The 16,720-nt window shown below is 41.6% G+C and overlaps 1 protein-coding gene and 1 long non-coding RNA gene across 5 annotated transcripts in view; one reads left to right on the top strand and one right to left on the bottom strand.

Annotated features, from left to right (window-relative positions):
- Med14 (mediator complex subunit 14) overlaps positions 1-12,705 on the bottom strand; it is an 84,044-nt gene extending 71,339 nt beyond the window's left edge. The window contains exons 1-3 of one of the 3 annotated variants that reach the window (XM_021233230.2): positions 12,091-12,705; positions 5,853-5,879; positions 2,972-3,077 (exon numbers count right to left, since the gene is read on the bottom strand). In XM_021233230.2, coding sequence (XP_021088889.1) covers positions 2,972-3,077; positions 5,853-5,879; positions 12,091-12,299 — 342 coding nt within the window. In that variant the 5' untranslated portion in view covers positions 12,300-12,705. The remainder of the gene's footprint in view (positions 1-2,971; positions 3,078-5,852; positions 5,880-12,090) is intronic. The other 2 variants (XM_005080560.4, XM_013120870.3) reach the window with 2 other exon arrangements.
- A 25-nt stretch (positions 12,706-12,730) lies between these two features.
- LOC110342834 overlaps positions 12,731-16,720 on the top strand; it is a 79,572-nt gene continuing 75,582 nt past the window's right edge. The window contains exons 1-2 of one of the 2 annotated variants that reach the window (XR_005872449.1): positions 12,731-13,610; positions 16,234-16,340. This is a non-coding gene — a long non-coding RNA (uncharacterized LOC110342834). The remainder of the gene's footprint in view (positions 13,611-16,233; positions 16,341-16,720) is intronic. The other variant, XR_005872448.1, reaches the window with a different exon arrangement.

The following is a 16,720-nucleotide window of genomic DNA, read 5'->3' as shown; positions in this document are numbered from 1 at the left end:
CAGTTTATCTAGTCTGCAGTACTGTGTAATGAAACAATTGCAGAAGTCAAGATACACTAAGCTCAGTTTTCTTTAATTTAGAAATCAGATTAATAATAATGCTTTAGTTTTGAGCAACTTATTAGTAACCTCATAGCTACCAAGTAATCAGTATTCATTTTAAAGCATATTTACACTCCAAAGCTACACAGAGAAACCCTGTTTTGAGGAAAAAACATATTTACACTCCAACTATCAATATGGTTAATAATTGTTAGACTTTGAGCAGTAAATGGGCATTTCTCTAAGGAAGAAATACAAATGGCCAATGAACACATACTCAACATCACCAGTCAACAGAGAAATGGATGTTGAAACTCTAGTGCAAACCAGGCATGATGGTGCATGCCTGTCATCCAGCACTCAGGACACTAAAACAGGAAGATCACAAGTTTAACTTCAGCTTAGGCAACATAGCAAATACAAGGCCAGCCTACATTACACAGTGAAACCCTGCCTCAAAATAGACACTGGGAAGTCAGTCAGGGAGGATGAATGGACTAGGATTGCTAAACTCAAAGCAGATAATAACACGGATATGGAAAATATCCTTCATTCATTGCTGGTGGCAATGTAAAATGGTGCATCCTTTATAGAGAATAGTCCAGCTCATGAGATGAAGCAGAATTATCTATGATACAGTCACTATTAGGTATATATTCAAAAGAAAAGCACATACAAAAAACTCTGCAACATTATTTATAATAGCCCCAAATAGAGAAGAAGAGACAAAACAAAATGTCTATTTCCATGCGAGTCAATATAAATGAAGTACTGATTCATACTAAAAATATTATAAAGAAATCTCTGGCCAGGCGTTGGTGGCACATGCCTTTAATCCCAGTACTCGGGAGGCAGAGGCAGGCAGATCTCTGTGAGTTTGAGACCAGCCTAGTCTACAAGAGCTAGTCCAGGACAGCCACCAAAGCCAAGAAACCCTGTCTGGAAAAAGCAAAAAAAAAAAAAAAAAAAAGAAAGAAAAAAAAAGAAATGTCTGAGAAAGGTCCATTTCTATGAAATGTTCATAACAGTCAAATTCAAACAGATAAGTAGGTTAATGCTTGCCTATAGGTAAGGACTATGAGTGATAGATAAATGGTACAAGTTTCCTTTTTGTGTTGATAAAAATTATAAAATTGTTTGTGGGGATAGAGATATACCAATCTTTGAAATTTAAAAGATCACTGGGAACTGGAGAGAATGGTTAGCAAAATACTTGGCACACAGCATGAAGACCTGGGCTTAGTTTCCTGGCATCCAATTATAAAAAGCTAAGTATGAAGGTATACACCAATAGTTCAACCATTGGGGAGACAGACATGGGATCTTTGGAGCTCACTGACTTTATTCACTAATTTCCTGTTTCAGTATGAACTCATTAAGAGTGACTGAAGTAAAACAAGAGCCAGTGTTCCATCTCTGTGAACATCAAATCACCCTACCCAAGTTATCTCAGTAAGCTCACTCAAGGCCCCTAGGTTGTCCTCTTATTCTTAGCTTAAAACTTGAATGGCTCACCGGGCGGTGGTGGCGCACGCCTTTAATCCTAGCACTCGGGAGGCAGAGGCAGGCGGATCTCTGTGAGTTCGAGGCCAGGCTGGACCAACAGCCTCGAAAACAATACAGAGAAACCCTGTCTCGTAAAAAAAAAAAAAAAAAAAAAAAAACAACTTGAATGGCTCTTGTTGTTATTGTTGTGTGGAAACAGGATCTCCTGCAGGATTCAACTAACAATGTAGCTAAGGATGATCTTAAACTTATGAGCCTCCTGTCTCCACCTCTCAAGTGTTGAGATTACAGGAAAACATCACCATGCCTGGTTCATGCAGTGCTGGAGAAAAGACTTATTTTATTACATGCTGTAGAAGTACTACCAATTGAACTACATTTCCAGCCCCTTAAAACTTTTTTTTGGGGGGCTGGGCGTTAGTGGCACACTCCTTTAATCCCAGCACTTGGGAGGCAGAGGCAGGAGGATCTCTGTGAGTTCAGGGCTAGGTTTAGTCTTTGCTACTCTTCACTCTATGAAGTCACTTTTTTGACTTTAGAGTAATTCAACAGTCAAAAGACTACGGAGCTTCCTGAAGCAGGGACTATGTTTTTATTCAAGTCATTCCCTGCTACCCATTATAGCCCATGTTCAGTAGTTTTAGAGCATGAGTAAATGAACAAACAATTGAACTGATGCATGCTATATCAGTTCTATGACCTTGAAGAAGCCATGTATTTTCTAGAAGTTGTATCATTTCATCTATTAAAACAGAAAATGCAGATTCTGCCATTCTCACAAGGACACCAGAAATCAATAAGCAAACTATGAGAGAACCTACAAACTAGCTCAGTGGTTCCCACTTTCCTAATACTGTGACCCTTAAATACAGTTCCTCATACTGTGGGGAACCCCAACCGCAAAATTATTTTTGTTGCTACTTCATAACTATAGTTTTGCTAATGCCATGAATCATAATGTAAATATTTTTGAAGACACAGGGTTGCCAAAGGGGCTGCAACCCACAGTTTGAGAATCACTGCTCCAAAGAATCATACAATTTTGAAGCTAACCATTTTCTCCCCTTTAGTTCCTCCAGTGATATATTAAAGTCTTCCAGGTATTTCCTCTTCCTTTTGGTCAAGTATCCAAAAATAAATACCAGTCTTCCACAGAAATGCATTATATAATTTCATAAGGGAAGAATTATTGACAATGGTAATAACACTTAATCAACGGGTGTTAAACTAAAATTCTAACTTATGCAAAACATTTAAAGTTATTTTGTTTGTTTCAAAATAGCATGTTACTATGTAGTCTCACTAACCTAGAATTCATGACCATCCTTTACACAGCTTCCTAGGTGCTAAGATCACAGGCATGTGCTACCATGTCCATCTTTCAAGTTATTTTATACAAAGTAAAATCAAAAATTTAACTCACCGCACACTTTTCTACTTTGCCAGCATCATTGGCCCATTTTACTAAAGCTAATAATCGAACGAAGAGTTGACGTGTCCGGCTAGCAAACTGTACAATTTCTATTTTCCTGTAAAATAAAATAATTCTCAACTGAACCGGAACATTATATTTCACAATTTGTGTCATGTAAATTTTAAAAGTGTTTAAGAACAATGAAATTACCCTAAAATATTTACATAAATATTAATTTCATCTCATCTTTACATTCTGCCTGTCTGTACCTTTCACCACAGAACAATAAATCCAAAAGGAGTTTTTCCACAATGATTACATTATGAAACTAATTTTTTATTGTAATAAATGATTCCTATAATATACTATATTCATTGATATGAGGTAGTAGAAGTTAAATGAGTCACAGAGGGGACCAATTTAGGAGCTATGAAATATAAATTTCATAACTGAAACTACTGGTAACTATTTATCATTTTGGTTAGAGGAATTGAAGTACATTCTTTATCAGAGCTTTGAACTATGCTCTTTCTACAAAATCAAGAGCTATTTCTCAACTTTCAACAGCATAACTGAAAAAAAAACTTAACAAGGAACTCTCTATGAAGCTCTTACTCAGATGAATTTCAACAGCTAAGTTCATTACCTTAGCCAAATTAAAGACGATATACTGAATAGTAAAAGAAAAGGTAGGTCTGTCCATATCTGTTTTTATACTGTACTCACTTCTATGCTTTTTCACTCAGCAATCACCAATATTTTTATCATCTCATAAAGCTTTAAGAACTGCCGGATGTTGGTGGCTCAGCCTTTAGTCCCAGCACTCGGGAGGCAGAGGCCGGCAGATCTCTGTGAGTTCGAGACCAGCCTGGTCTACAAAAGCTAGTTCCAGGACAGCCTCCAAAGCCACAGAGAAACGCTACCTTGAAAAAAAAAAGCTTTAAAATCTTCATCAAAAACCAAAAACTCTCTGCCTTCTATATGTTAGTTAGACCTCTTCAAAACCACTAAACTGACAATCATACCTTTCATTGTTTAAGACATTGGAGGAAAGAAAACTTCAATATGCCAGAACTAATGGCAAAACCCAGAATACCAACCTACCTCCAAGTACAGATGAATTTATTAATTTTAATGTGACTTTTCTTTTTTTCTTTTTTTGGTTTTTCGAAACAGGGTTTTCTGTATTGTTTTGGAGGCTGTCCTGGAACTCGCTCTGTAGATCAGGCTGGCCTGGAACTCACAGAGATCCGCATGTCTCTGCATCCTGAGTGCTGGGATTAAAGGCATGTGCCACCAACACCCGGCCTAATGTGACTTTTCAATGGCCTACAAATCCAAACAACGTCTCTGCATCTTGCCAATAACATCACCATGATGCAATGCATCATGTGTATTTTTGCTGAAGTCTAATGCTGACTGAATACATCAAAGTCAAGGTGTTATTGAGAGTGTATGAAGACCACACACAACCTGAAAGACTTCCTTAAGAACAGTCAACACCATGATTACTGGAAACACAAAAAAGAAAAGCCAAGGGCATACTTATGGCTCTTTGTCAGTGTCAAGGATTATAAAAGAAAACTAGCAAGACTGAGACACAACACGTGTTAAAAGTACATTAAGATCTGATGGGGGGGATTGTGGCTCAGAATATAGGGCTCTGGTTCAACACCCAGCACCACACAGCCACCTGGACACCACCTACCTTAGGACTCAATACGTTGGTGTTGTCCCTCTCTTACCAACAAACAACTAGGTTTGTCTAGTATTTTTTTTCCTAAATATGCTCCTCTATCAAAAAGATGTCCTTCACTGTAAACTACTATTGTAATGTGGTTTTCTGACACCACATTGTCTCAACTGATAGGGCGAATGAATTATTTCTCCAAAAGCTCAGTGTTCTTTCCTAAACCATAATAGGCATAACAAACCTAGCTTGTTTCCTTCTCTTAAAACTGACCAGCCAGCCTAGTGGTGGAGGTGGTGGCCCAGACTTTTAATCCCAGTGCTTAGGAGGCAGAGGCAGGTGGACCTCTGTGAGGTGGTCGAATATCTGAGTTCAAGGCCAGCCTGGTCTACAGAGCAAGTTCCAAGACAGCCAGGGCTGTTCCACAGAGAAACCCTGTCTTGAAAACAAAATTGACAAGCCAAGTCACAATACATACAGGTTAAGTTTCAATTGTGTCTTCCAGCTCTACCTTTTTGATTTGTGTCTAAATCTACAAAATGAGCATTTGGTGTTGGTAATAGAGAGGTAGTCACTAATAAATACTATAAACCTCCCTAGTGGCTTAGTCTTTAAAATCAACACCAAGGCATATAGGTAGTATCAAAGATATAATCAAGTTAGCCTTATATTATAGTCCCAATTTAAATCCCAATAACATGATCTCCTTAAGTCTTAATTTATCTTGTTCCTTTGGCCTATGGAAACATAGTGTTGTTTTAAGCCCCAAGCTTAAATTGAATCAAAATTTTTTCACCTATAAAATAGCAATAGCAAGACACTAAAGTCAATGAGCTAAAAGATATCTAACAACATCATTATAGCAACTGGTAAATTAATAGCCATCTGTTCAAAGCCAGTCTACTCAACTTTCATTACAAACTATGTAGTTACATTTTACTATTCCTCCCAAGGACTTGCTGTGGTCAGTCATCAATAAAGATTTAAAGAACAAAAGTTCTACACATCCAAGTACCAAGAATAAGAAAATTGCATTCCCTGGTGCTCCTGACTAAATATATAGTTCTAGGTTTCTTTGGGCCCAGGTTCCTAATCCACGGCTATACACCATCAACAGCCCCATTCATACTAATACTCACAGATTAGAAGGGTTAAAAAATCAGTAAGGAGAAAGATTTAAGATTTTTTTTTCATACTCACCTTTCCACATCAGATTTCCTTGGCAATCTAAGAAGAAAAAAGAAGTTGATTAAATATATGCATACCTTGGTCAAAATGTGATAATGGCCTGGTACTCTGACTCTATCTGGTATCTTCACACTTTCAGAAAAACTGAGCAAACAGTAACTACAGGCTCAAGTGGCTGCTAACTCCCTGCACTGATAAATTAGCAACAATATGGCTGTAAAGTAAAAACTGAGAAAGCAACATTTCTTTCCACTCAAAATGATTCAGAAGATACTGTGTAAACTTCAAACATTTAAAAAGCCCAAGTCCAGGGATGTGGGTGGTACCTACACCTTTTGATCCCAGCACTCAGGAGGCAGAAGCAGAAGGATCTGTTTCAGTTTGAGGCCAGTCCGGTCCAGGACAGCCAGGACTACATAGACACCCTGTCTCTAGAAAATAAATGAATAAATATCCCAAGTCTCACATCAGCACACAGTATCAGAGTCAGAAAAGGTATCTTTTAAGACCAAAATGGCTACAGGTGTAGGAATATTGCTTAGTTATCAACCTCTCTGAACCCAAACCTCTCTGAGCACTTTGATTCTTAGCAGTAATCCCATTATGTTATGTTGTAGTAGTCGAATCTGGAAGCTAAGGGCGCAATCAAGGTTTTGTGGCAATTATGACATTGCACAGTGGTTAAATGAATGATTTATATTATTAATAAATAGAACCAGTAGTCTTCTTGATTTCTTTTTGCTAATTCTCTAGTACTGATTGCCAGCAACCCCTGTCAACTTTCTCCTTGGTGAATTATACTACTTCTGATGCTTGGAAAAGACCTAATCATAATCAGCCTTCTGAACCTCTACATTCCAGTAACCTGTAGCTCATGGTGTAAGACTCAGATGTCCTGAACACCTCAAGCCTGCCCAGCAATTATCAGATCCTGAAGAATGTACCCCAACTGCTTAATGGTCTCCCCACCACAAACATACACACACACACTCATACCATGTGCCTCATAAACAGAAAAAGGTACAAGGAGGGGAAACTATTAAAGTAAGTTCTGTCTTATTCTCAAGGAAGACATTAGGATGGCTAGAAGCTACAGGTATGATCAGAGTGACAGAGGAACTAGGTAGAGTTGGGTTATACAGTTCAGTGGTAGAGCACCTGCTTAGCACATACCTGGGCTCAATCCCTAGAGGAGAGATGAGGTTCAGGACAATGACCAAACCAGAGGTCAAGGTGCAGGTGGGAGTTTTAAGTAAGTATGGGCTGGAAAGGCCAGTATACCAGAAAGCCAAATAGAAACTGAAGGTCTATTAGAAGCCTGCAAATAACCTGGAACTGACTTGTGAAGCAACCTTGTTTCTTATCCAAATTTAAACTGGAAAATAAAATTTAAAAAAAAGTAAATTGGCAATGGGTTAAAAGATTAAACACCAATGGCAAACGTTAAAAAAAACAAGTAAAAAAAAAAGAAGCCTGCAAATAAGAACCAGGTATGGTACCACACACTGTAATCACAAGCACTTGGGAGGCTGAGACGGGAGAACTGCCACAAAACCAGCCTGGGATACAGAGTAAGAGCCTGTCTCAAAGACTGCAAATAAAAGCAGCCCCTGGTAAATTCCTCTCCATGAAAAATGCTCCTCAGAGTACTCCCTGAGAAGCCTTCTTCTCAAGAGAGAGAAAATTGAGGATTAGGGGGATGGGGAGACAGTAGAGTTTAGGGGTAGAATAGGAAAGCAGGAACCATTGTTCCAGCTCCTACCTGCCCCCAGAGACCACCAGAAATTCTATCATTTCTAGGACAAAGGACAGGATTTGCTGCTGCCTCCCTTTTAGCCCAAAGCTTGCATTTCTATTTTAAAATCCTTTATGGAAATCTACCACATTGGGGGGGGGACCCCTAAGATGCAAATGTTGAAAGAAGGCACAGAGCATATTTATTCCACACTTCAGTAAAAGTCCATTGGCTGTAATCCTAGCAAAGAGGTTAAAAAGCAAAGAGCATGCCCCTACGAAGTCAAGGCAAAAAGTATGAACATGTGTTGGAGGTGAACAAGCAGAAGGAAAACTCTTAAATATTGGGGCTCAAAACAAATCACCTAAATTATTGAAGCTGACTTTTTTTTTGCTTTGTTTTTTGGGTTTATTTTTTGTTGTGTGTGTGTCTAAGTCTATAAATGGGGCACCTGATATTAGTAAAGGAGAGGTAGCCACTAATAAATACTCTTAACCTCCCTAGTGACTTGATCTAAAAAATTAAAACCAAGGAACATAGATAGTATCAAAGATAGAATCACTTTTTTCCCCAGTTTTGTTGTTTTTGTGTTTTTGAGATAGGGTTTCTCTGTGTGACAGCCCTGACTGTCCTGGAACTTGCTCTGTAGACCAGGCTGGCCTTAAAAATTCAGAGATCCACCTGCCTCTGCCTCCTGAATGCTGGGATTAAAGGTGTGTACCACCACTGCCATCAAAGCTGGTGTTTTTTATCTTCCATGTTTCAAACAGAACCAGTTGTTGAAAAACTAAGTACCATGTCCCTCAAGACTTTTACATTAACACATTAATTCTGGCAGGAGGATGCAAAGTTCCATGCCAACCTTGACTACAGAAAAGCAAGACTAGGGCTGGAGAGATGGCTCAGTGGTTAAGAGCACTGACTGCTCTTCCAGAGGACCAGGGTCCAATTTCTAGCACCCACATGGCATCTCACAACTGTCTGTAATTTCAGTTCCAGGGGACCTAACACCCATGACAAAATACCAGTGCACATAAAATAAAAAATAAATATTTTTTTAAAAAGAAGAGCAAGAAATTCTATTTGCCACATAAATTGAAAAAGGGGCTGTTTGTTTAAATATCAAGAATAGCAATGTTGCCAGGTGGTGATGGTGCCCACCTTTAATCCCAGCACTGGGGAGGCAGAGGCAAGAGAATCTGTGAGTTCGAGGCCAGCCTGGTCTACAGAGCTAGTTCCAGGGCAGTCAGGGTTACATAGAGAAACCCTGTCTGAAAAAAATTAATAATAATAACAACAACAACAGTTCAGCAGGGCGGAGGTGGTGCACACCTTTAATCCCAGAGCTTGGGAGGCAGAAAAGGCAGATCTTTGTGAGTTCAAGTCCAAGGACACCTAGAGCTATTACAGAGAAACCCTGCATCCAAAAAATAAGTAAATAAATAAATAAATAAGTTGCTTTTCCTTAACTATCCATGGTTTAAAGAGACATTTCTGAAAATTCATTCATTCATGTACTAAATTTGGTTAAGCCCCAAATACATGCCAGACATTGTTCTTGTCACTGGGAAACCAAAACAAATTAAAATCTTTGTTCTCCTGGATTTTCTATTCCATGGGGGGAGGCACAGTATGCTAATGATGTCTCAAAAAGTAAGCATTGTAGGGAAAAACACCAAAGGAGGAGGACAGAAGGTGCAAAGTACTATTACATGAGTGCTTGGAGAAAGTCTTTGATCCAAGATATTTGTGAGCTTAGACCTAAAGGAAATGAGACGGAAAACCACATGTATTCCTAGAAAAAGAGCAGAGGCATCATCCAATTGTAAATTGTGCCAAGAACTACCAAGAAACATCAAGATTAGGGTAGGTAGATGGAACAGAATGAGACTATTAACATATAAATTAAAGAGTAGATAAGTTCTCTCTGGGCCTTAAAAGTAAAAGTGAAATGACCAGCATGGGTTTGCACAGCACAGTCCCCATGTATGCTTGCTGTTTTTGTTTTGTTGTTTTATTTTGTTTTGGGGTGCTCAAGAGCCAGAGCCAGGACCTGGCAAATGCTCTACCCCTAGGCTACATTTCCAGCACATTGGGCATTATTATTATTATTATTATTGAAACATAATACCAAGCAGTCCAAGCAAACTCCCTAAGTTGCCTACAATCTGTTCTTTAATTTCTGATACTCCTGCCTTGACCTCCATAGTGTTGGGGCTACAAGTATGAACTACTATATTTATAGCATCTTTTTTTTCCTGTTAAAAGGTATCCTGGTGAGCCAGGCATTGGTGGCACATGCCTTTAATTCCAGCACTCAGGAGGCAGAGGCAGGTCCTCTGTGAGTTTGAGGCCAGCCTGGTCTACAGAGCGAGTTCCAGGACAGCCTCCAGAACAATACAGAGAAACCCTGTCTTGAAGAAAAAAAAAGGTATCCTGGTTTAGACCACAAATTTTACAGTCACTCTAATAGAAGTTAGTCAGTTCCAGGACAGCCTCCAAAACAATACAGAGAAACCCTCTTTTGAAGAAAAAAAAAAGGTATCCTGGTTTAGACCACAAATTTTACAGTCACTCTAATAGAAGTTAGTCTAAAAACTTTTTCCATGTGTTTTTTTTTTGTTTTGTTTGTGAGTTTGTGTCTCTGTGTGGTTTCTTTATGTGTGTTGGATGGTGGGAAGGGATTTGTTGGTTTGAGACAAAGTTTCACTATGTAACACTCACTGTCCTAGAATTGACTCTAGACCCCCCTGCCTCTGCTGAAAGTAAAGACATGCACCACCATGTCTGACTGTGGGGTATTTTTTGAAATAAGGTCTCAACTACGTAGTTTGAGGCTTGACTAAAGCTTGCTTTAGCTTCCCAAATGCTGAGGTCCTAGCCATAAATCTACCACCAAACCCAGCTCCTGGGTTAGATATTAAGATGTATGGATCTAGACACAGAATGTGGAATTCAGCTGAGGTCTATGCTTGAGATATGTTTAGGAATCACCACACAAAATTATTCCACAGCAATAAAACAGATGCCTCTCCATAAGCCAGTCCAAAAACTTAAAAATAGAACACAATTCAATAAATTTATACAACTCTTCTATAGAAAACCAAAGCACAAAATCATGATCACACTCTGTTCCCACAGCTATGCACAAGACATATATGAAACTTCCTCTTCCGGATTTCTTTTTTTTTTTTTTCTGGTTTTCCGAGACAGGATTTCACCGTATACCCTAGCTGTACTGACACTCGGTAGATCAAGGCCTGGAACTCACAGAGATCCGCCCGCCTCTGCCTCCAGAGTGCTGGGATCAAAGGCGTGAGCTACCACCGCCCAGAGGACTAAAAGAACTCCTAAACGTGACAGCTATTTCTCTGTCAGAAGCTGTACGGAGGGGAGGAGCCACACACCTAGAATCCCAACACTTAGGAAACAGAGGATTTTGTGTTAAAAGAAAAAAAAATCGGCCAAGTATGTTGACCCACACTAGTAATACCAGCACGAAAGAGGCTGAACCAGACAGAACTGAAGGTTACAAGACGACCGACCTCGTCTTAAAAAAAAAAAAAAAGACACCTCTTTTGGCATGGTTAAGTTTTGTCTCATTCAATAGATAGTGCATCAAAAATGAAAGGGAATGCTTTACAAGAGTATGCGAAGCCGTCTCTAACGCTTTAAGTGGTTACAACCAAGTATTTAATTCTACAGTAACAAAGTATCACAAAGACTTCCTAATGTCTGCACACTAATGTTTTTTCCTGGAAACCTGAGGGAGCCTAACAATAGGTAGGTAAAAGGTGAAAACTTTCATCAACCTCAGCTAGAAGATGTAAAACAGAGTTCCAAAATTTCACAATGCCTTTTCTTCGCCCACTGAGCCATCAGTGTGCTCTGCTTGTATTCTGAAGGGATTAACACCCTAATCACGCCCCAAGGCATTTCATAGGTAACTAGGTGACTGAAATCAGCAGGCTCCTTAGGAAAACGTATTTTACTTTCACTACATTCAGAGAGACTTCAAACGCTTTCAAATGTTTCCGAAAGACTCAGAACTCAGAATGTAAGATTTTAAACAAAATCTATCTCCTGAATCCAAAGAGAAACAATTGCAACGTACATTTAAAACATACTGTCAAAAGGCTGTAAAGCATTTCCCTTCTTTGAGAATCGCGTTCACTTAGAATGTTACGTAGTTCTGAACGCTTAACTCTCCGTCTTAGGGTTTTAAAGATTCCACCAAGAAATCAATAGAGTTCTGTTGAAAAGTCAAGACAAAAATCCTAGACAATCATCAGCACAAGAGTAACACGCGAAACCAACCGGATCTCAGTGCTTCATCTCTAATCAGATCCCCAATACTAACCTCCCCCACGTCCCCGGAACCCGAACCCCACGAATTCCAAAATTCTACACTAAACAGCCGCGCTCAATAAACGGCAGGCTCAAGCCTCTATGGGTCCACAGGGCGGGAAGGGCAAGTGGGGAGCCGGGAAGCAGGTATGGGTTCGCGACACTTACAAGTCCGTCAACACCAGTAGCTCCGAGTAGGCCCGGTGCAGCAGAAATTCGATGAGCGTGCTAAGCCGGTAACCAGGGCTAGCCGCGGCCGCAGCTGCTGCGGCTACCGCGGCTCCCGGCGGCTGAGGAGCGGGGGCAGACGCTGAGCCGCTGCTGCCGCCGCCGCCCGGAGGGATCAGCTGGTGGTTATCCAGCTGCACTGGGGCCATGGCGGCTCACAGCCCGGCTTGGCACAACCGCCCGAGATGCGGCCCTGGAGCCTCCTCCCGGGCTCGGTGACCGCACCGAAGCGGGCGCGGGTAGAGTGGCCGCCGCCTAGCGCCAGGCCGCCTCTGAACAGGAAGCCAAGCCGGGGTTGCAGAGGCCCGCCCCCCATGTAGGGCCGGGCCGGCCGGCCACAGGGACACAAGCGCCGGACGGGAAGGCGGAGAGACCCGCCGGCCACTGCTCAAGGGAGCGAGCTTCAGCGACTGCTCAGCGGCCACCCGGCCGGTGGGCTGAAGCGTCCATGTTGCTGGGCCTGGAGCGGAAGTCGCCAGGCAGAACGGAAGGGGAACCCGCGGGAGGCCCTTTCCACTGGCAACCTGTGACGGTTCCCCGCTCTGTTCTGTGGTGGGGGGCGAGGGGACGGGGTGTGTGAGAAGGGGGCGGGGCGAGGCGGCGTGTGGGCGGGAAAGCGGAAAGGGGGGGGCGCGCGCGCCGCCGGAAGCAGTGCCGCCAGCCGGTGAGGCCGCGTCACGGTAACGTCAGCAGTCCCTGGGCACTCCTTTCCCCCACCCACCCACCTCGCCGTCCGCGAACGGGCGGTGGGCTGAGGACCCTTGGTGGAGTAGCCGCCCTTCTCCTGTCTATACTCTCTCGGGACCCCAGCGCTAAGGTGATCTCCACTCCGGGGGGGCCGGCGATGACCGCGCGCCGTGACTCTCCCACGCGCGCTCCTCCCATAGGCGTCTCTGGCGCGACGCGTGGGAGAGAACGTTACCGTCAATTTTTTTTTGTCAACTGTGGGAAAATGGGCGAGAAAATGGAACGGGACAGGAACAACGGTACAATAACTTCATTTGAATGCAGTCCCGAGTGCTCCCAGCTCGATGCTGTCACCCAGAGCCCGTCACTGAAACACATGCAGTCCTTAAATCCTTCGCTGGCACTCTTGGCTTTTGTCCCTGCCCTTGCAGTAGCTGCCCTGTCCTGCATGGGTTTTTACTTCATCTTTCCTTATCGCCTCTTTTCCTCAAAAATCCTCATATTTTGTATATGTTTTCTAATCTTGACTCCTGTTTGGAATCAGGTACAAGCCTTTTAAGAAAGAAAAAGTCTATGGGTATCCATAGATTCAGATGCAATTGTTCTTTCGTGATGTCTGGGCTTCGAGATTTTTTTAAAGTTACCTAGCGATTCTCATGCACAACTCTTGGAGAACTTCACTATTAAAAGCCTCTGTTTCTGTGACCCTGTCTAAGCATCGTTTTGCAGCTTCATCTCCCGCAGGTGTAACAGATGCTCATGCTGATCGCAAGGTTAGACAATTCTCTTTGTTCTCCACTTGTGCGAATGCAGTACTTTTTGATCCTTGATCTCACTGTGTTGTCGGGGTTGGCCTTTTGGCTCTTGAACTCACAGTAGCTGGAACCACAAGCTCCTTCACTACCTTGCTCACTTTTCAGATTGATATTTATGGGGCACAGTGGTAAATTGCAATGCATGAATACACTACCAAATGAACAAATCAGATTCATTAACGTAGCTATCACCTATCCCACATTATTCTTTGGAGTGAAAACAGTTAATATACCACCTTCTCCCGCACCCTTGCCTACCTATAATAGGCAAGCAAGCTGCCATTATATCCCCAGCCAATTCTTGTTGCATTGGGTTCTCAAATGACGGAGACTTAACTGGCATTTGCTACGTAGTTTAGGCTGCTATCCAACTTGTAGACCTCTGCCTCAGCCTCCCAAGAAACTGGGATTATAGGTGTGCATCCCTATGTTCAATTAAAATCCACTCTTACCTATAGGAGATACTATTAATTATCATAGATATATTAACTAAAATTGCCACATTGCATATTGCTGCCTGAGACAATGTATCTTTTCAGTAACATTTCCCCTTTCCCTGCCCTCAGCCTCTACTAAAAATTATTTACTGTTGCTTCAATGAACTGAACATTTTAAGATTCCACTTAAAGTGAGATGAGATACCGGCTTTGTGTGCCTGCCTTTTTTGACTGGATATAATGTCCTCTAGATCCATCCACCATGTTGTTGCAGATGACATTTCATTCTTTGCCTAAATTGAGTTATTAGTTCATTGTGTATTATATACAGTACACAACGTTTTTATATGTCCAAGGTCTCACAGTATAATTCAGACTGACATTAAGCTAAATTCGTCCTGCCTCACTCCTGAATGCTAGGCTACCATTCCTGAACCACCTTACCCAGCCACATTTTTGTTCATGTGCTGGGGGATCGAGCACAGAGCCTCAAGAATGCTAGTCAAGGTCTCTGCCACTAAGCTACATCTCCAGCCTTGTAGCCACAGTTTTTTCTATCCAGTTGTTGATAGGCACTTTTTTTTTATTTCCGTATCTTGGTTATTATGAATGATGCTGTATTTGCCAGGTATGGTGGTGTACTTCTGTTATTCCAAAACGTTGGAAGTAGAGGCAGGAAGACCACGAGTTGAATCGTTCTCAACTACATAACGAGTTCAAGGCTAGCCTGAACTATATGAGACCCTGTCTCAAAAATAAAAAAAAAATATTAAGCTGCCTTAATAGTAATACAGATATCTTTTTGGCATAGTAATTTCACTTCCTTTTAATGTATACCCAAAAAATTGGATTACTAGATTACTCTTTAGTAGTTCTAGGCCCTCCATACTGTTTTCCAAAGTGACTGTAGTAATTTTGAATTCTCACCAACAGTATACAAGAGTTCTTTTTTCTCCTCAACCTCACCATTTGTTTCTTTTTTTCATAGCCACTCTAGCAGATATAAGTTTATATCTTTTTTTATTGTCAGCTAGAACCAGACCATTTCTTTTCCAGTTTTGACTTGTTTTATTGAAGTTTTTCTCTCTTTTAAAAATAATATTGATTTCAATTAAGACATTCTGGTTGTCACATACAAAAGATGATTGTATGTGATGGGCCATCGAGTCTTCTCTAATACTTTCTATTTCTGTATGATGTTGATTAGATTTCAGTTATGTTTTCTTGTATAAATACAGTCACAAACCTTGCCTTTTGGTACTTGTCCTATTAGGCAGTAAGATTCTCCCTAGAGAGAGTCTTGACAATTTGTCAATAAAAGGAAACTATCAGGGTTGGACACAGAGGCAAGCAGTTCTCTGCAAGTTCATGGTCAGCCTGGTCTACATAGGGGTTTCTAAGCTAGTTAGGGATACACAGTGAGGTCTTATCTCAAAAAAAAAGGAAGAAAGAAAAGGAAGGAAGGAAGTATAGATGGAAGGAAGAAGAAAATCCTAGGCTTAGAATATTGGTTTGTTTCTAGCTATGCTAAAATTAAATATCCTATAAATAAATGATTGCTAATGGGTGAACAAAGGAAGAAGAAAAAGAGAGAAACCTTTTGAAGGGAAGGGAGCCCATTTAGAATCTAATTATTAGTCAGGTGTGGTAATGCATGCATTTAACCCCAGTACTCAGAAGGCAGAGGCAAGCAGATTGAGGCCGAGTTGAGGACAGCTTGGTCTACAGAGCTCGTTCCAGGACTGCTAGGCCTGTTACCCAGACAGACTCTGTCTGGGTGGGGGGATATGCCAGGCAAAGTAGCACACACACTTTTTTTTTTTTTGGTTTTTCGAGACATGGTTTCTCTGTATTGTCTTGGAGGCTGTCCTGGAACTCACTCTGTAGACCAAGCTGTCCTCAACTCACAAAGATCCCGCTACCTCTGCCTCCCGAGTGCTGGGATAAAAGGTGTGTGCCACCAACGCCCGGCCACACACAGACAATTAATTCCAGAACTTGGGAGAGAGAAGCAGGTGGATCTGCAAGTTGAAAGCCAGCCATGCCTACAGAGTAAGACCTTGTCTCAATTTTAAAGAAGGAAAAGAAAAGTTACATTTTCCTCAGCCCTTCACTGACCAAATCACCTTCGCTCTTATTCACAGGCCCGAGTAGACTTCCCAGCACATCCTCTGAAGCAGTGGTGTCAAGCTGCAGCTCATTTGCTCTCTGGGGGGACATTCTACAACCTCTGGAGACACTGAGTCGTCAGGTATGGGGATGGGGTTGGTAGAAGCCAATGACACTGGGAAGCTCCTGTAGTGCACAGGACAGTCCTTCTACAACAAAGAATTATTTGATCCCAAGTCAATGGTGCTGAGGACAAGAAACCCTACTCCCCCCACCACCAAAAAAAAAACCTCTTCACAATTGAAAGCCAGACACTTTGTCCTCTGAAAAAAAAAGATTATAGGAAGACTATCCTGATAGCTATGATGAGAAGGTCATTGCTAGCTTCTGTTAAATAGCACAACACTAATACTCAGGGAGATTGCTCCTTGGACCCAGGTATCTCAAAGGGTTATAAGATGTCCTTAAAGCACAGGATGGCCGGGCGGTGGTGGCACACGCCTTTTATCCCAGCACTCGGGA

Source organism: Mesocricetus auratus, unplaced genomic scaffold (genome assembly GCF_017639785.1).
Source record: "Mesocricetus auratus isolate SY011 unplaced genomic scaffold, BCM_Maur_2.0 Super-Scaffold_100033, whole genome shotgun sequence".
NCBI classification, from domain to species: Eukaryota; Metazoa; Chordata; class Mammalia; order Rodentia; family Cricetidae; genus Mesocricetus; species Mesocricetus auratus.
This window is presented reverse-complemented; position numbering and strand designations above follow the sequence as displayed.